Raw genomic sequence first — 21,002 nt, 5'->3', positions numbered from 1 at the left:
TTATTCCATTTGATTTTTCAGAAATCCAGGATGGCAAATGAAACGTTCCCCTATGCAACAATAATAGAAAAAAAAATGTTTTATTAATTCTTCTATTAATTTTCCAAACACGCATCCTAAAAATTGTAAGCTCTGAAGAGTCTGGGGGCCATATCCATTTTGGTAACACAAAACACAGAAAAGTGTCTTGAACACAGCCCAATACCCAACAAACGCTTCTGAATAAACTGAGAATTATTATATTTGGGGAAAATGAAGTATAATTGAGAAATTATACATTTTCCCTCATTATAATGTACACCAAATGGTACATTTGGTCAAAAATATTAACCATTTTCTCCACTTTTTCAATTTCCTTCCACTCAACTGAATCTGCTTCTAAGAGCAGGTAAGCCTCTATAGGACATCTCCTTTTATAGTCCAACAGGTTAATGTTAAGAAATTAACATTTGGAATTTAATTTTATCTGTGTAGCCAAATGTCATCAGTTTAGTTTAGTTTTCTCACAAACTATCACAAAGCGGTACTTATTTATTCAAAGTGGATTTGATTTTCTTAAACTACAATCCCAACCACATTTTTTAAAAAAAGGAAAGAATAATATGATTAGGGAACATTTTCATGCAAATACAAATACAGCTTTGGACAGTAGAGGCCAAAATAAGATCAGTTAATAAAATGAATAATTTAAAAGAAACTTTCTATGTTTATTTTCAAGTGGGATTTAGAAGGAATGAGGTGTCTTCTTAGAATACATGTCAAAATATTTTAAATGTATTTGAATATAGTGAGCTGTCATCGCTACTGATTTTTTTGTTCCCACCCTGGACACTTTTGCACCCCTACACTTCTATGAATAGTTCCCCTTTCTATTTGGGAAACTGTTTTCCACTCCATGTGGTCCTAGTGAGGCTGTGAATCATAGTACCTTCTTCTTCCTCTCTCCTTTGCCTCCAACAGAACTGGTACAGGAATGAGCTCATGACTCAACTGAATCTATTAGAGTTCTTATCTGGGACCCTATATGCTGATGCAGAGACAACACCCCTCACTTTCCAATGTACTTGCTGAGGACCAGGTAAGCCTCCTTTTGCAATTACAGTTCACCAACATTCATCTAAACAAGGAATGAGGCAAACAGAAACATAGGCAAAACTTACTAAGAGAGAAGACCCTAACAACATGATTGATTCCCTGGATCCAGCTGTACCTGAGGTAATTTCCCTCTCTGGACCACCTAGTTAAAGGCCTGTAACATTCTTTTTTTCTTTTCCTTAAGCTAGTATTAACTGAGTTCTTGTCATGGGAAATCAAAAGGGTCTCAATACAGTGAAACACAAATATGAGGATGAAATCAAATTTATATGAAATCAGAGGTTAGTTATCTAATGTTCAAATGTACCATAGCTATATTAGAAAAATATAAAAACATTTTTAAGAACTTGCATAGATTTTTATTCATTCATTTTATTTACTTATCTAATGCATATGGAATCAGAGGTTAATTTTTAATGCTCCAATATACCATAACTATATTATAAAAATATAAGAATATTTTTTAAAACTTGCATAGATTGTATTTACTTATAATTCAGAAATATGAATTAAGCTAAGAATTAAGCAATGACTACTTACCCAACACTATATTAAGCATTAGGTGAAAAAAAAACAAAAAACAAAAAAAAGAAAAAACAGGAGTTGGGGCAATATAGTTTCAACCTTCATATAATTAATGTGAAAGTTATTATAATGACACACCTCATCTACATTCAGCACTAATGATCCTTAGACAAGAAGAAGCCTAGAATAATCTGATATACAGTTATTCTTACATTATGGACAGTCCTTTTTAACAGGAGTCCTGAAAATTGTTTTCCAGTTTTGAGTAAGGCCTACCAGTTTTGTTTTTCCTATGAATGTATCTTTATAGTTGCTCAGACTTTGAGTTTTTCATCAAACCATGATTTTACAAATAGAAGTTTTCACAACTAAGTGGTCAACATTCATAGCAGGGTGTGCTAAAATCACTTAAGCTAAGGTATTATCAGCATGTTTATTAGGTACTCTCTTCTATGAAAATGATTTGCCTTAAGAGAAAATGTGTTTGCAATGTCTTCTCATTCCATTAAAATATAATGTTAGACACTTTTCTTTTTAGATATTTTTCTAAGAACAAACAACAACAGAAATTACTGAGAAAAAAATTTCACTCTAAAAGTGAAATGAAGCTTATATCTCCAGCACTATGAATGAAGCTACTTTTTGAAATTTCACTTTTCCCTTTAGAAACTATCTAATTGAGTTTTATTTAAATGTCCTAAATGTGTGGATGATCGTTCCCTTCCTATTTATGCTTGTATACTTTCCCATTAAAAACTTAGAAACTCTGGCATTAACTACCATCACCCAAGATGTAGTGTTCTCAATTCTTCTGGACCAGGGTTATTTATAAAACATGCTTCACAACTGGTTTATCTCTTTCTGCTTAATACTTTCTGAGGTATTCTTACAGGAAAAAAAAAAAAAATGTGGGAATAATTCCAAATAGTCAAACATCCCACGGTCCTGTTTTTACAAAAGGGGAGGAAAGGCACAGAAAATTTTGATTTTTATTCTTTCCATATTATTCACCAATCTGTGGTTTTCTTTTACTTTTAATGTTTTCTTCCACATTCTGCATTATGAAACATTGAACTAGAACCCACAGGGTACTCACGTCTCAGTCTGACCTTTACTAGCTCAAAAAAAATTTCATTTTCAAATATAAGCCATACAATCACCTTTCCAAGAACACAAAAATAATTTAATATTCTAAGTTTTTAAAGATAATCTGCAGTGAAAAATGGAAAATAGAATATATATGTGCTTGTGTCTGTGGACAATGGGAGGGGAGAAGGAAAAAGAGGAAGCAAAATGACTCAGTCCTAAGGTTTTCTAACCTTTCTATTCCACCTGGTCACTAACTCCCTAAAGGATATCCCCCACTGGGCTTTTGTTTTCAAGCTCAAATCAACTTCTCCCTCTGCCCTATGCCTTCTTCCATTTTGTACAATAACCTGATTGCCCCTCTGTAAAAACAGTTTTCCCTCTAACTATTCTTAGTCATTCACCTTAGTCAGGGACAGAATGCCCAAGTTACTTTTGCCTCCTCTCTCGCTCTCGAACCCTATAGCAAGGGAGCTCTCAAGTCCTACTAATATTTTAATGCTTCCCAGATTTAACGTTTTACTTCCAGTTTCACTGCCCGTACTAATAGTAACAACTAACATTTGACAGCTAATATTTGTCATGTCCCTCGGAGCCCAGCTCAACAACAGTCAAAGATTTTATACCTGGAGGTTTAGCCCCACCCTGTTCCTGACATGATTCTTGCCAGAATAAAGAGGTTATTAGGTGCTTCCCTCATGATCCTTGACCTAGTTTCATTGCGAAAGACAGGATCCCAGTGCCAAGAATAATCCCTAAGGAACTATGATGATCCATTGTTTCTCTCAAGACTACTGAGTTTCTTCTCTGAATTTCTAATTAGTACTATAAGTCCCACCATAGGAATTGTGTCTCTCCTCTGAATGTGGGGTCCAGAAATTCTACATAGCTTTTGTTGTGGGAATACTGAATTTTGTTTCCAAGTTGTTGCCTAGGTCCTGATCCTACGGCTTGAGGATTTAGTACCAGAGCACATCCACATGCTTGACTTTGTGTGCTACACTATCTAAAAATCCTTGCTGTCATGACTCACATGCTAAATTTGATCCTCTTACATGTCAGTGCCATGTCCTTTTGTACCTAAGACTTTGTTCAAGTAGACTGGGGGTCAGCTCTCTCAGTGGACTGCCCTAAAGAAGGATCAGGAGCCCCATCACTAGCCCCGGGTTAGTTTCCTGCCATGCCTAGCTTTCTACCAAATGTTTTAAAGCCAAGCCCTTCTGACTTAGGTCATTCTCAATTGTTACCTCATTTAATTTAAAACACAAAACAATGAAATGGAAATCACTATTCCCATTTGACTGAGGGTTTTAAAACTCAGAGAAATTACATTACAGGACATACCCCAGGTTACTTGGCGAGACAGAGTTGGAATTCACACCCAGGTTTTCCTATTCCCAACTTCATTTTGTCTCCACTATGTTGGGCTTCCTTTCACTGTGTCTCACAAGGATAACGGCAAAAGACTTACAACACATCATCATCTTCCAAATCATCTTGTACATTATTATAAGACTACTCTTCCTAAACCTGCATGGCCATTATATAAATCCCATGCTCTAAATTAATCTTCCATAATTTCCTACTTATTTATGAAATAAGAGCCAATTCTCGAAACAAGTATGTGAAAGTCTCCATAATCTGGATTCAGGAGACCTGTCAATGTTTGTCCCCCATACCCTCTATGATCCTAGTCAAACCACACTCCAGCCTACACCTCAGCTACTCAGCCCAGATAGTTCTTGAAGTTCTGTGCTCTTTGTTTCTGATTAAGTCTATCCCAATTGTCAGAGTCAAGTTCAAATTTCACAATGAAAGGCCTCCCATAACTTCATATAACTAAACCTATCCTGTCTTTACGTCACCTTACACTACAGTCACATTGGCATTCAACACCAATTGCGTTATAAGATTATTTTTTATCCCCTAGGGTGACTCACTGAAATTTTCCTCCTCTAAATGTCCACAACACTTTGTAAATCTTTCAGGGGACTGCCACACTCCAAACCTCAAATAATCATTAATTTCAAGCCCCTTTAGAGAGAATATGTCTTATTTAAGTTTACATCCCTTCTTCTAACCTTAGCACAATACCTTAAGAATAGTAAGGGCTCAGTAAATAAACTAATGAAAGAATGAGCTCATTGAAGAAAAAAAGGAGAAAAAGAAGAAATATTTTCTTCCAGCATATACTTGAGATATTGAATTATAAACCTTCATATGCAACTAGCTAAGATTGGAAATTACATCAATATTCCCCCAAAATGTTACATACCATGTTTGCCTGAATAGAAGTCTAACAATACTAAAACAATGCATTTTCCCCAAAATTAAAATAGAATGTTTAAAATGATTTTCTGAATCAAATACATGTTAAAGGAGGCATTAAAATTTTAACACGCAGGATATTCGTAATAAAGGCCTTTTTCAGCCCCTTGATTTTTGAGTTGTAAAAGACAGAACTACTACAGTGTTTCTTCTTTATTTTTAACCACAATGAAGAAAGGCTCCAAAATAAAACTTTGCTATTAAGAAATTAATTCTAGACAAATGATGTCTTAACAATATATGATATCTTACACATTAAGGGGACCAGACCATCTTGGTCATTGGATTTTAGAGGGGAGACAGAACAAACAAAACAATAAAAACCATGTTGTAGATTTTTTTCAGGGATTAACTTCAAACAAATTAATGCACTGACAATGAGACTGGATGTATTTTAAAAACCACTAGCTGGAAAAAAAATATTTTTTATTTCTTCTATTGACTTAGCTTTACATAAATACGTTCCACAGTATAATTTCACCCATTAGCTTGATAAATCATAAAGAACAGAGTATAGTCTCTTCTATCTCTCCTAACCCTGGGATAGAAACACTGTATTGGTTTTAAAGATCAAATATGTATATTTTAAAAATCAGATGGTACTGTGCAATTATAAAGCACAATTCAAATTTAAGGCAAAATTATAGTTTTTGTATACTATGAGGGATGGAGCAATCTTTGCCCTTGAAGATACATGAAAGCTTACATTGCCTTTAATTTCTACAAAGTGGGCAAAAATCTCAAACTATCATCATATTGATAAAAATCTCAACCATTAATGAAACCAGGTTTGGCTGTAATGGCTCCTTCTTTCTACCTGCCAACTCTGCCAGATACTACAGGGTTTCCCCAAAAGGTGACTTTTCTAAGAATAATTTACTCTTCCCTCTGTGAGCACATAGCTGAAATTTAACTGTATCGACATGAAAACTATACCCATGTTTTCCCTCCAAACAACACTCAAGAGATTTTCTTGGCAAATTGTGGCTAAAATAATGCAAATTTTCCTAATTTCGTGCAAAATCTTTCAACATAACTGAAGCTAAAGTCCATCAAGAACTTTAGGCAAAATGGCCATACTTAGAACTGACATTCTAAAGGTTTCCTAATAAATAGAGAAGAATTAAGTGTATCAAACAAACATAATAAAACAATGATAATGATGTCTTCTGGAACTCAGCTACTAATTCCTTAAAGGGGAAATCTATAGCTATTATCCATAAAGATAGAGTTTTGGAAACCTAATCCATCATCTGGGTAATTCTGAGCTAAACCTTTTACATATAAAAAAAAAAATTCCAAAGGAATAGCCCAGAGAGGTCCTTTCTCCTTCCCAGTATAATTATAAAAATCATTACAAATCCCAGAGCAAAATAAAATTCTATTTAAAATACAATCCACTGATTTGTTTTATTTAGAGGGTGAAATTATCCTCCTTTTTACTTTGTCAGTACTGTATCCTGTATTTTAAAACTTAAATCACAGTTGTATCAGTTTTACTTATCCTGAATTCAGCTATAAAATTATTTACTATTTTTTACACTGCAATTTTTCCCTAAAACCTAAACACAACAATATATGTAAACTACAAAAACAATTGAATCTCTGTTCCATTCTGCACTTACATTTGGTTTGTCCACTAGACGTACGGATATGTGATGGAACCAAATTATGTTTTCTCTGAAAAGCTCCATTAATTTTTTTAAAAGCCTACATGCTACTAAAAACAAATTCAATAAATCTTACTTTGTGTTTCTCAAAAACATGATCTCTAAAGAGAAATTTAAATTCCCAGAACCAAATGTTAGAAGAAACTGATATTTTTCCCCTAAAGATTTTTTTTTAATGCTTTGGCTTGGAGAATATATATTATTCACTTCCATTTTAGGATGGTGTTTACCAAAATATCATAAATACTTAATAGCAACTGTTCCTAGTGCTTGTAGCAAAAGGCAGTAAAATGAAACATAAACCTCCGCTCTGAAAGCCCAGGAGTTTTGCTTTGCATTTCATCACTCTCCTTCCCCAAACCCTGTTTAGGATAGCCCAGATTCTAATGATCACCAGAGACAGCACAACTGAATTCCAAACAGAAATATTATGGGCTCTAGTGAAACTATTAATCATTTAAATGGAAAGAACAACAAATGCAGTCAAATAGCCACTAGTTCAAGTTGCCTGACTGATATAGTTAACAGATACTATATTTGGAGAAGGGAGTTATCACACATTTCATTCCAAATTTTTATTTTAAATTTCTCCTGTAAAACCTATAAAACTTTCAGGATATTAAGGCAGTTAACTCCATAATCAAAGTGTGAAAGTGTCTGAAACTTAAAATCTTAAACTTGAAACCACAAACCCAGTCTCACAGAGCCCAAGATGCAAGAATTAATACCAAATGTCAGTTACAAACAAAATTCAGATCTTTAGAATTACACTGTTTGCAATACTAAACAAATCTCTTTCTTAACCTCTTTCCTCTAGATAATGACCACCTGCACTGGATATTAAGATTACTTCTTATAGTTTAAAAAAATATACAAAATTTTGAGCCCTTCCTGCTCCCAGAGAAATACTCACAGAATTAATTATTCCTTTAAGAGCCTGAAATCCACCTTTGACAGGGAAAACTTGCTCCTTGGAATCAGCAATTCTCTCAAGCTTTAGAAAGAAGAGGAAGACTTGATTAAGGAATGGCTGATACATACAACAGTTTATAAGCTTCATTACATTTCAGTTATGTTCATCTGAAAAATTACTCCACAGGATTAATTTACCAGTGTGATCTGTGTTCAAGGCCAGGAATTGAAGGTGATGATACTAGTGTTACTCTAAATGTATTACCACAAAATAAATTGAGATCAGTCAGAGTACCTTTAAGGTGACCCCAAGTGCAATTTCACAACAGTGCAGAACTCTAATAGCTGTCAACAGCATAAGACTCAGGAGTCTAAACCATGCTCATGCAAAAATTTAAGTGTAAAATAACTTCGTGAGTGAAATATTTTCAAATATATAAACCCTTAAGTCTCATGAAAAAAATGGTTTTGTAAGAAAAATGATCAGACTTCCATTAGATGGACTTCTGAAATTCCTGCATACCTGAGAGTCAAATTTTAAATAAAATAGAAATTCTAACATTAGAATGACTATATATTATATATATAATAACATTTCATTAGTTTAGTTAAAAAGAAATATGTGTATCATTTCAAGCCAAATGTTTATCTTATATTAGTTTACCAAACCAAACAATTGAGAGATTTAAAGTTTCATTTTCAGTAGCAAAACCTATTAAAATTCTTACATTATTAAGGTAGAACTCAAAACCTACAGCCACTTCTAAAAAAAATCTTTAACAATCGACCAGTGTCACAATGTCATCAGTGAAAAGAATTTGTTAAACTATCCTTAAGACAATTATGTGGTTCAGATTAAAGTTTGCAGATCTCTTGTAACTCACCTGAGCTTGTTCAAAATCAAGGACACCAACACAATAAACACTAGCCCCAAGTGACCTGGATATCTTTGCCTATGGAGAACGAGGAAGGAAAGAGAGAGAAAAAAAGAGAGAGAGGGGAGAGGGAGAAAGTGAATTATTCAAATATCAAGCTATACATTCTGAGACACACAGCAATGTACAGCGGGGTGTAGAGAACAGTCTCAGTTCAATACTCACCTCTTTCTCTGCATATGATGGCACCAGACCGTCCAACTTGCCATCTGTCAGAGCAATTATGATACTGGAGGTTTTCAAGCCTCCTGCTTTCTGAATTTGTTCATTCGCCTGAAAATGAAGAATAATTATCCAACTCACAATTTAATTTTAACTTTTAACCAGCATGTTCCATCAAGCTGAATTTGTAAGTCTGACAAAATCAAAATATTACTGGCTAGCTTTTAAAACAGGGTAATTTGTGTTAACTATTTTATTTGAAATATGCATATATTCACATTACAGAGTAGTTACTATTGGTTTTAAATTATATAGATTTTTAACTGTGACTGCTTAATCTTAATATAACCACAAGGGCCCAAGGGAAATGGAAACTTCCTTAAAAGGCAAAATGCCATCTTAATTTTTCTCATCACCAGAGTAAATAATTTTTTCTACTTGTCTCATCTCTAGAACAACTAAAAGCACTTAAAAAACTTTAAGATAAATATGTAATGAGGTTATTGAGCTTTGCTAGAGGGTTATATTTCACCACAGAAAGCATTCTCTCCCATACTTACAAATGTAAAAGAACTTACTAGCTTTAGTCCTTCATGGATATATGTCTCTCCTACTGGACTAACACGTTTTAAATCCTCCAAGCCTTTACTGATTTTGCCTCTGAAAGTAATATTAAACAAAAGAAAAAATGAGCAAAGAGCAAAGATAACAATAAACACTTCTTGGAAAACATGGCAGTATTGTTAACTAAGCTTTCTTCAGTAGGAAGCAGAGGAAAGAACATGGGCTTTGAAAGCAGATAACTTCCTATACTTTTTGTCATTTTGGTAAGTATTTAATAACTTTTGTATATTATCTACCAAAAATAGGCATTGATGTGCTAACAATGTCTTGAAAAAGCTTAGCATATTCTAGGCCTTCTGAGCTGAGATCAGATATCTTCAATCACTCTTGTTTTCCTAAAAGGAGTAAAACATACCTTCCCTCATCCACAAAAATACAAGAATCGAGTAGATCAGCTTCAATGACAAAGCATTTCTGAAACACTCACTCCATCTCCCTAAAAGTGGGAAATTTTCCTTGTTATCTGCGAATTGCTAAAGCACATTATTTAGCCCTTACTTACAGAAATTAACATTTTTTCTTACTGTCTCCCAGAGTCACAGGTCTCATGATTTTTCTGCTTTTGTGATACCTTCTCACCCATCCAGACACCTGCACATTACCTTGAACACAGTAGGTACTTAATACATATTTCATGAATGAATGAAGAAATAAGTTGATGGACAGATAGATGGATGAATGCATGGATAGATGGATGAAATAGAAGGTAATGAATTCTTGGAAGAGACACTATGAATGAAAAAAATTCAAAACTATAGAATAATTTCTTTCATGAACGAAATTATTGGAATAGACACTATGAATGAAAACAACTAAAAACTATAGAATAATTTCTTTCATCATGACTAATTCACTATCCCAACTGAGTTTGTCCAAATGGGGTATGACTACAATATTATTAAGAGCTATTTTATGTGTATGAGTTAAGGGAAGACCCTATTTTTAGAGTTTTTAAAATACAGATTTGAAACCTCCTCGAAAATAAATAAAACCACTTATCTTAAGAGATAAGTAAAATAATGTGGCAAAATTATCCAAACTAAATTCAAAACTTGTTTTATAATGAATTTAAAAGATCAGAAAAGATCTTAAGATATTATTTTAAGACTTTTTCAATATAAGCAAAAAAAAAATGCCTTTTTAACTGGTGAGAATGGATACTACACTTGATCTTAGCCAAAAGGCTGAGAAGTGATAAGAAGTGCATTTTAAAATTCTTGAAATGATAAACTGAATTATAAAATTTTAAATAACACATGAAGAGTACTCACTCTTACTGAGGATGACAGATGAAGGAGATTAAGTATAAGAAGTATCATCTTAACATCAAGGAACTTACTAGGGCCATATACAACATTTTATATGTATAGGTATATGTGTGTATACATTTATATTACATGCTGTTATAAAACGTCGAAAAAAATTTCAAAACATTTTGTCATGTGGCAATATTGTGTTTCAAATAATTGAAATAAATAATCCATTATCAGAGCCTTATACATGTTTTAAAAGTAACTTCTTGATTGTATTTTTATATCGCAATAAAAAATATCACCAGGCAAGTTTTCCATATCATAAAGTTTCCAGGAAACAGAAGACAATGTTCAAGGTACGACCCTAATCCTTCTCTTTCCTGGTTCACTCATCTCTATTAACTCTTGTTAACTGTCTTTTTAAATACTTGGTTTAAAGTCCTATTCTGAACCTTTCTTTAAGTTCATGACACTCTTTTTTTCTGAGTCACCCCAAGCTTTCTAGCCATACTCATATTCATATTTTACCACGATAAAAAAGTTCTCTCCTAAAAACATTCAACTTTCTAATAATTTAACTAATTTAATTTAATTTAAATATTCCCTTTTCAACTATGCTGAAAGTTTACCTTAGGCTATTACCGTGTCTTTTATTTATGATGTATTCCCCTGCTCTGTACTTATTTTAATGTCATTTGCAAAGTGAGTGTTCAATAAATTTTTCAATATACCATAAAAAAATTATAATATGATAGCATAAGTTATGTAATTCATAAGCTTGTTTTATCTAAAATATTTATGTTTGGTAGCTACAGAAACAACTTGAAATTGATTCTGTCTGAATGCAGATAAAAGTCAAATATTTGGTGCTTCTCAGAAATGAGTGGCAGTGTGTCCTCAAGCATTAATGTTTGCTGCCAACAAGTGAAATGCAAGTTTACACAAACAGATTTTGCATAAGACAGACTTCTCCATTCAGTTCAAATCAGCTCACAATTGCTGCTGAGGCCCAGACAACACCAGCACAAGACTTTAAGCTAAAGGAACTTGCCAAACATGGATTCAAGGTTTTTTTTGGTACAGGCAGATATGTGCTAGCTTATTACACTGGAAGAGAGAGAGCACTTCGTGGTTTTTCTATCCATACCTATACCTGCACCATAAGATTCCAAGCTCCACTTAATCCCATCATTACTTTTGCAGCCAGCTGCATGACCCTAAGAGGAAAGTGACCCTTTTCCAAAGCCAAGAAAAACACATGTGAGTCCTGGCCTTGTACTCCCTTCAGGGTAACTACCTGAAGTCTGTCAGCCTCTTATCAATCAACAAGGTGTCACTTTAGGGGAAACAAAGGTCAAAACAAGACAGGCAAGACAGATCTCAGACCCTCAAAGAATCCCAAGCAACTGAAAATAAATATTAAGTTTTTCAACTGGTAAACAGTTAACGGGCAAAAAGCAAAATAATGTGGTAGGTTAAAAACAGAAATCAGTCATCCACACTGTAATGTTAAAAAAAAAAAAAGAAAAAAAAAGCCTCTAAATGAAAGCAAGGGAGAAAATGACTAAAATTTTAAGAAGAAGAAGAAAGAAAGGTTATGTTATAAAGATAAGTTCAACTTCTGGGATTCAACATCTTAGAAGATCAGCTTCACTGAGTTCGTCTTTAAAGTTATGTCTTCAACTACATGGAAAAGCAATACTGAAACTACTTTGTATTTGTTGTGAAGCAGTTGTCAAGGATGTTGCTGTCATGACACGCATCATTCCCTATAACGTCTCAAAGCAGAAATTTCTTTGTCACCCCTAAGTAGTTGCTATGTACTTCCTCTTTTCAGCACTTGACAACCATGCAAACTTATTTCTTGCACTGACTACTGGGGAAGCCCACAGTAAATTTCCTACTCATTCACACAATTCTGTTAAGTTCCTGTGGTTATCATAGTGTTTCACCCCCTTTTCCAAAATCTTAGCGCTCTTCTTTTTATATTTTATTAATTTTCTGCAACACTATTAATTTCTATGCAGCCTCAAATATTTTTTTGAAAGAGACAGGAATTGAACAAACAAAATGTTATATTAAAGCCCTGGGTTTTTTTTAATTGAGAATCGGGGCACCAAATTCCATTATCAACTGAAGGGGAAAAGAGGAAGAGAAAGAGGAGACACACAAACGCCATATATATATATGGTGTTTTCCTTGTTTTCATTTAGAGGCTTTATATATATTGGAGACAGGGTTTCACTCTGTCACCCAGGCTGGAGTGCACTGACACAGTCATAGCTCACTGCAACTTCAAACCCCTGGACTCAAGCAACCCTCCCACCTCAGTCTCCCAAGTAGTGGAGACTACAGGCATATACCATTACACCAGGCTACTTTTAAATTTTCTGTAGAGATGCGGTCTCACTATATTGTTCAGGCTGGTCTTGAACTCCTGGTCTCAGGCAATCCTCTCATCTTGACCTTCCAAAGTGCTGGAATTACACACTTCAGCCACGACGTCCAGCCTTGGCTAATTTTTTAATGTATGAAATTTTCACTTTCAGCTCTGTTTGTATCTCCCTAATTTCTTTGCTGAGAAGAGCAGGGAAGAGAAGGAGAGGGGAGGAGAGGAGTGAGGAAGGGAAGGGAAAATAGCCACCACAACTGCCATGCACTGTACTATATCAGTGACTTTTCTCTGAAACACTTGTATGTGGAAGGTATGCATGGCATTATAACTAAAATAAAGATAGGCTGAAATTATGGTGTCATAAAATAGTTTGCAGAGAATCCTGAATTGACCAACTAACAATGAAGCCATAATTTTTATTTTCAGTATCTCCTAGTTTTTCTTTCTATGATGTGTCTGTACAGTACTTGAACTTTCCAATGCACATCATCTTAACTTTCCAGATTTCAAAGCTCTTTCAGGGTTTCAGTCAATGAGTCTATACTTATCTTTTGAGCATCTGTTATATGTGAACACTGTGATCCTACACAGTGATGTGAGAATTCCTCGCACTCAGTCCAGGAGTCACTCACATAAAGCTCTATAGATGCACTGTGGTTCTCCACCCTGGCTGTACACTGGAATCATTTGAGGGGATTTTTGAAAACTCTTCTGGACTCTATTTGAAGAGATTCTACTTCACAGGTTTGTGATGGGTCAGGGTTATCACTGGCCTTTGAAAACTCCCCAGAGTATTCTAATGTGCTGCCAGGATTAAGAACCTCGGATCTAACCTAATTTTAAAACATTCCTGTGTTATGGGAATGCGTTCTGCATTACCTATTTTGCCAGTCATTGCTTCTGTGTAAGAGTTTTGGGTAAATAGGATAATCTCTTAAACCATGAATAGTTTCTGGGATGGTATGGATGAAGATTTACATGAGCTTATAGATAGAATAGAGATTAGTTCCAAGCTCAACCTTGTTTCTTCATTTATAAAATAGGAATATAAATCTCTCCCCCATGGGGCCACTGTAAGGATTCATTACAGTATATTGTTATAAATGTCCTATTTGGTTATTAGTTATGGTTGTTAATCTCTTACTGTGCCTAATTTATAACTTAAGTTTTATCATAAATATGTATAGAAAAATACACCACATATATAGGGTTTGGCACTACCTGTTGTTTCAGGCATCAACTGGGGTTCTTGGAACAGACCTCCTTCAGATAAGGGGAGTCTAGTGTACCCCAAAATTAGTGGTATCAGCAAAATTGGTTGTTTCTTATGGCACTGTGCATTGAATGAGCAGTTCTCAGGCTTCACATGCCACCAGTTGAGCCACTGGAATGGCTAGAAGCAGAATGCCTTCGCATGGTTAGCAAGTTGGTGCCAGTGCTGATACTGGCTATTGCCTAGGAGCTCAGCTAGGACTGTTGACCAGTCTTGATTCTCCTCCACATGGTTTCTCCACATGGCTAGGTTGGGCTTCTCCCTAGCATGGTGGTTTCAGAGTAGTCAAAGTTTTCATATGGCAGATGGTTTCCAAGAAAATGATAGAGGAAACTACCATGCCTTAATAAATCTTAAGCCTGGAACTGAAACTGGCAGTTTCATGTTCATGTCTGCTGCATTCTACTGATTGAAGTAAATAAATCACAGGCCTAGCCCCAGATTTTAAAAAGTAAAAAGTGTGTGTGCGCGCACGCGTGCGTGTGTATTCTATGCTCTATTGGAAGCCACCAAAGACATAATCTACCACTAAAACAAAAAGACTCACACACTCATGTTGTCAAATGCCAATTTATATAATTGCAGGAATGCTATAGGTATTTATATCCTAAGTAAATTATTTTCATTACTCTCAATAGATTATTAGCCAGAGACTTAATGTACTTGAAATAAACAGTAATTCCAAAACAAAATGTAGTAATACATAAGCATTTTATGATAATTAGTCAGTTAATAGCATCCAATTGAAATGTTTCTTTTAGGGTAAAATTTAATAGATTGAGTAGAATATGAAACAAAAATGTTCTCAAGATGTTATTTATGACTATACAAAATTACTAATCATTTATAATTCACTTAGAATTCACTTACAATTGTACTTTACCTGAGGTACTGCATATGAAGAATTTAGTAAAATATCTAATATATAGTACCTGCTCAATAAACTTTGATACTTCTATTGTCTCCTTCCATTAATAAACCACAAAATTAACCCAAGTGAGAAAAACAGAGAAAAACTGTATTAAGAGAAATATGTTCATTCACATATATCTGCTCTATTTAACTGTGTTACTATATACTACTGCACTACATACTGCTTAACGGATGAACCTCTAACAAGTAATTTGTTCTCACCGAGTTCCTCAACTTAAAAATTGTTTAAAGGTTTCAAAGAGTGAGATTTTTTCTAAAGATACACATTACTAATACACTCTATAATCCTGGGAAATAATGGGTTTTAGCCATATCTTATCATAGTTTATGTAAAAATATGCTTTTGTTTATTTAACACGTCATTCTAATGCCAACATATGCCAAGGTTTCTGTGGTCCAGAGTCCAGACCAGCGAATCCAAGGTAGCAGTCATAGATCCAGAAATATCTGCTCACAAAATACCCTGTAGAATCCGAATTTTGTCAGAAGTGTTCTCCAGTTTGGCCTGCACCTACCAAAGTGTGGTACTCAGTTCACACCTGAAGTTCAGGCCTGCTGCATTTTGCATATTTTTACTCCAATTTCCCACTTACTGCCTTACTAAATCATGAAAAAATCGACCCCTGCATTTTACCACTTCCATATGCCAGGTCTGTCTCCCAGGCATGAGTAACAGTGTACTTAATTTTCTAGAACATACTCATAAAACAATGTGGGACTTCAGTGAAAGTGACCGCTAACATGTCCATCACTGGAATCTGAGTTGCTCCCCTGCCTGGACCCGTCAGGGTTAGCACAAGGCGTGGCCAAAACAGACTTTTAAAAACAGGAGTAAATACTTCCCTAATGGAATTTTTTTTTTTTTTTTAAGCTAACCCAACTATTGTCTCATCTTTTCACCCCCTCGCTAGTTTTTAAGAATAGAATAAATTTAGGGAATGACGATGTTTTTGAGTTGTGACAAATTCTGACAAATGTGAAACCTGGAGAAGGGGAACCTAGAGAGTGTGAGTACAGTGTGGTGGTGAAGTGCTCACGCTCAGAACAGGCCTGGGTGTGAACCTCGGCTCTAGCTGCTTAGCAGTGTCACTTGGAGCATAGTCCTTTGATTTCTTTAAACATCTGTTCGAATCCTGGCACATCATGATGAAAATAAGGATGGTGTCCACTGATAACTACCAAACCCCATGTTAGCCTTGGCCTCCTTCCTATCCAATCATCAAAACAACAAGAAGAAAAGGAAAATGAAAAACTATAAATGAGAAAAAATTAAAAGGTAGTTGCAGATAGGTGATAGAAGCAAAGAAATAAAAGTGAATTGATAAAGTTATAAATACCCATTGTGTTCTTCTTACGTGTCAGAACCACAGTTAGTCCTTCTCATGCATTATACACATTTCCTTATCTCAAGATTGCTGTATGGTAGCAATAATTCACTCTTATTAACTGGCCCAGGAACTGGGCAGCAAGAGGTTAAGTAATTTGTCAGAAGTCACACAGCTAGTATGTAGCTCCTATGCCTGTTCCGCCCAAGGTCCAATCCCCGTCTTTTCATTAACAGAAAACCTCAGGACTCTCCATAGTAATGGTTGAATATGCTCTATTCCTGAATGCTTCTTCTTGTTTCCAACCTGTGAATTCCATTTTGATTCCAAAATAGTAACATTAATTTCAGCATTCTTTTTTTATAAATAATACATTCTTGTTGAAATAAAATCAAACCACATATATATATAAATTAAAATTGTGAAGGATTTTCCCACCTTCAATATCATGCCTAAGACAGTGTCATTGTTAACAATTTGCTGTATATTCTCTAGACTTCTTTTCATGCATCTTCAATCACATACACCCCCCAACATATGAACAGTTAAGGATTTTGTTTTCTTTTTATTTTATAATAATAAAATCATACTGAGTATCTGCAACTTGCTTTTACACTTAATATATCTCCTATAGATTTTCTTGAAAATATGTATTGATTTCTTAATAACTGCATAGTATTCCATCCTATGTATATGTTCTAATTTAACTATAGTATCATCAATTGATAAGCATTTAGATTGAATACAGTTTTTCACTATTATGTACAATGCTGCAGTATCCAATTTTGTATATAGCCCTACCTTTCCATGCTAATGCTAGTATTTCAGTAGGACCTAGTCCCAAAAAGTAGACTTACTGATAGGAACCTTCTAGACTTTTATAGAAACTACCAAGTTTCCTCTAAAAAGAATGTAGCAATTAATAAGTTACTTACTATATATAAAGAACAATTTTTCCACAAGTAAAATTTTAATTCAGCTTTTAAGAAATTAGAAAAAAAAATTCTAATTAAGAAATTAGAGAAAATTAGAAAAAAAATTCAAATAATAGAAATGTGTATATTGTTCAAAATTAATTAAGTGACTTTTCTATAATTTCCTACAAGTTTGCCTATGGAACATTTTTTTCCCCCAGTAATTCATTATTGTGCTCAGGTCAAACAAGTACAGGACATTTTCAATTTGGGGGCAAGTGTAATGAAAGGGAGTTGTAAATATTTATAACTGATTTGTAAGAGTAGGAATAAGAAAAATAGCAAATATAAAATTATTTATTATGTGGTATACTCACAAAAAGGACAATCTATGATGGCAGCCAATAACTAAGGTTCTGAAGTCATAGCAGCTCAATCACTCATTCAGCAAATATTTATTGAGCATCTCCTGAGCATCAGGCTCTGTTCTAGGTATTGGGATACATGAGGGAACAAGACAAATGACGACTCCTGCTTTCATGTTTACATTAGAGTCATTAAGATAAAAATAAATTAACTAACAGGACAACTTGAAAATGTGATAACCAAATACAGTATTGTAAGAGATTACTGGGGAGGAGAGGTGGGGTTCCTTTAGACCTGGTGGCCAGGCAAGGCTTCTCAGAAAAGGTGACATGTGAGATGAAACCTAAATGACGAGAATGAGCCAGCTAGGGGCAGATCTACAGCAGAGAAAGGTCCTAATGTGGAAACTAGCTCGGTCTGTTCAGGGAATGGAAAGAAGACCACTTGAGCTAGACTGTGCCACACGACGTTGCAGGAGAGGACTGGCTGGGGCACTAGGATGGGGCGTTTAGGCCTTTGGGAAACACTGGCTTTCCAGTCTAAGTGATTAGATTGTTTTAAGCATGAGAGTGGAATATCTGCTTTAACTTTAAAAGATTATTGTAGCCAATATACTGCTTGCAACTTGTTAACTGTGTGTGCTTGGACAAGCAGCTTTTTCATTGTCAGTTTTGATTTCTTCATTTGTGAAGTTGAAGTAATAACAGTATCTATTACATGAAGTTCATATAAGGATTAAGTGAAGCAATGCATGGAAAGTATTTAGCACACTGCCTGATGCATAATAATTGTTCAATAAATGTTTTCAACTAAATCTCTGTTACAGTATTAGCATAATATAGAACTGAGTTTAATTCACTATCCCCAATTATGCAAAATAATAACTAAAAATACTTTTTTATTAGTCTTGATTCCAAATTCTCTACTATTGAAAGGCTGGGTATTTTCATACTGAATCAACACTTGGCATTTTTCTCTTACCTAACCCTATAATACATCCCTGGGCTATTTATGTGTATGTGTATCCCTCTACTCACACTCACACTAGATTACTTATCTTTGTGGTACCCCAGGTTCCACAGTACTCAATGCATTGAATATAAGATAAGCAAGTCTTTAGGTAGGTGGGTGGGTAGGTGGATGAATGGCCTAACAGATATATGGAGGGTAAAAATCATGAGAGCAAGAGAAAAGAAGGGAGTGTTTCAAATTAAAGTATTGAAAAGAATAAGGTTTTTAAGTTATGAGTATATAAAATGCATAACATCATCTTGGCATGTTTATTACTTTATTCATACATTTACATAGTACCGGATACCATGCTGAAAGCGTAACAGAAGACACAGCCCTGTGGTATGTATTTACTACCTTCTAATCTTGCTTCATCTCTACTGAGAATCTTTAGCAACACTCTGAGAAACATGAAAGAGCTACCTATTTACCAAGATTGTGAAGAATTATGAGTGCTAGAAACAAAATTGTGAAACCTGCAGTGCTTAACCTTTGGTTTTCTTTGCTTAACCTTTGCTTTCCTCACACACCCTGATCTATTCGTGAGGGTAATACATGACATCAAGATATTAATAGTTTGTATGTAGAATTCCAATTTCTAGGCTTTGAAACAAAGATTCACAATAGTTGTGGAAACATCTGTTTACTGATCTGCATATAACATGCAAATTGTTTCTTCACACTTAGAAGTGTGTAATGGAAGAAAAGTGACCCTATATCCAAATATAGAGGACCATAGAATCTTGAGAAGTTACTGATTTAATTAAATAAAATTAGTAAAACAGCAATATAGAAGAAGAAAATAATGTCCTTTATTGGAGGTTGTTCTATGCTATAGAAAGTAACTTTATATGCATTATCTTATTTTGATCTTCACAATAACTCTAAGAAAACATGGCAGATTTTATGTCCTGCACTTCATGGACATAAAAACTGATACACTGATATACAATTTGCCCCAAGTTTACAAATCAGTCAGTGGCAAACTGGAACACCAGCCTAGGCATTCTCAGTGTTATTTTCTGCCACCCTAAACTAGTTAAAAATGCCACAAATAGCGAAATTTATTAAAACTTCAAGTTTTTATATTTAGGAAGAGACGGAGGAACCAACTATGTATAAAACAATTTGCAAATAGTGTTATTAAAATTCCTCTTGGAATATTATAAATCCTTTTAAGCAGGGCAATATTTTCTTTATGTAAGCATGATTCTTGTCGGATCATTAAAATACTGTATACTGCCTAGCTCCAGATGATAATAATAGTGATAAAGCCCTTATCTCTTGAAAACTTATATACGAGACTCTGTTCTAAATACTTCACATTCATCAACCTTCATACATGTAACAATTTTATGGGGTAGGTATTACTAGCATCATCTTCATCATTGCCGTCATTACATAGATGGAAAAACAAGAGGCATACAGAGGTTAAGCAACTTGTCCTTAACCATTTGGCTAGTAAATTGGAAAGCCAGGATTTACACACAGGTAGATTCGGTCTAGTGACTCTTAGCTGCAACATTATGCTGCCTCTTGAAAGAAAGGCCTCTTCTGTAACCTATTTCAGTGTCTCCCCTATTAGATTCAACCATTGATGAAAGAAGAATCACTAACGCAGGTTAAAGATTTAAACCCCTTCCATGCATGTCTAAGCAACACCAATCTGGTCACCCAGTGACCTACACTTCATTTTCAAAGTGCTGAGGAACTGTATGCAAAGTGTCTAGCAAAGAACCTGGCACAATGTTTGCAGCTATCAATGACTGAGAGTTTCTACAAGTCTGGCATGGTGCTAAGTGTTTTTCTATATATAGGAATGCCATAAATGTTAAAATGGTTCTTTTTTTTTTTTTTTCTTTGGATAGGCTGGATCCAAAGCTGTTTCTTTGGAAAATTAAGCTAGGCAATGGAGAAAATTTATTTTCCTAAAGGCAAGAACTGTTAAATCACTGGGTGTAGAAAGCTGCCACACATGGGTTGTGGACTACCATGGCTCAGGCTCCTGATGAGATTCACATCCACGCAAGAAAGTAAGGAGGGCCATTATCCTCAGCAAACCAACACATGAACAGAAAACCAAACACAGCATGTTCTTGTAAGTGGGAGCTGAACAATGAGAACACATGAACACAGGGAGGGAAGCAATGCACACTGGGGCCTGTGGGGGCTGCAGGGGAGAAAGAGCATCAGGA

General features: G+C 34.8%; 1 protein-coding gene and 1 pseudogene across 2 annotated transcripts in view; both read right to left on the bottom strand.

The window, feature by feature from the left end:
* ANTXR2 (ANTXR cell adhesion molecule 2) overlaps positions 1-21,002 on the bottom strand; it is a 160,974-nt gene that overhangs the window by 134,257 nt on the left and 5,715 nt on the right. For both annotated transcript variants that reach the window (XM_015138456.3, XM_015138457.3), the window contains exons 4-7: positions 9,292-9,373; positions 8,717-8,824; positions 8,501-8,569; positions 7,618-7,698 (exon numbers count right to left, since the gene is read on the bottom strand). In XM_015138456.3, coding sequence (XP_014993942.3) covers positions 7,618-7,698; positions 8,501-8,569; positions 8,717-8,824; positions 9,292-9,373 — 340 coding nt within the window. The remainder of the gene's footprint in view (positions 1-7,617; positions 7,699-8,500; positions 8,570-8,716; positions 8,825-9,291; positions 9,374-21,002) is intronic.
* LOC114678620 (U2 spliceosomal RNA) lies at positions 10,418-10,533 on the bottom strand (annotated as a pseudogene).

This window comes from Macaca mulatta, chromosome 5 (genome assembly GCF_049350105.2).
Source record: "Macaca mulatta isolate MMU2019108-1 chromosome 5, T2T-MMU8v2.0, whole genome shotgun sequence".
Classification (NCBI taxonomy): domain Eukaryota; kingdom Metazoa; phylum Chordata; class Mammalia; order Primates; family Cercopithecidae; genus Macaca; species Macaca mulatta.
The sequence above is the reverse complement of the archived record's forward strand: the minus strand, read 5'-3'. Positions and strand labels throughout refer to the sequence as shown.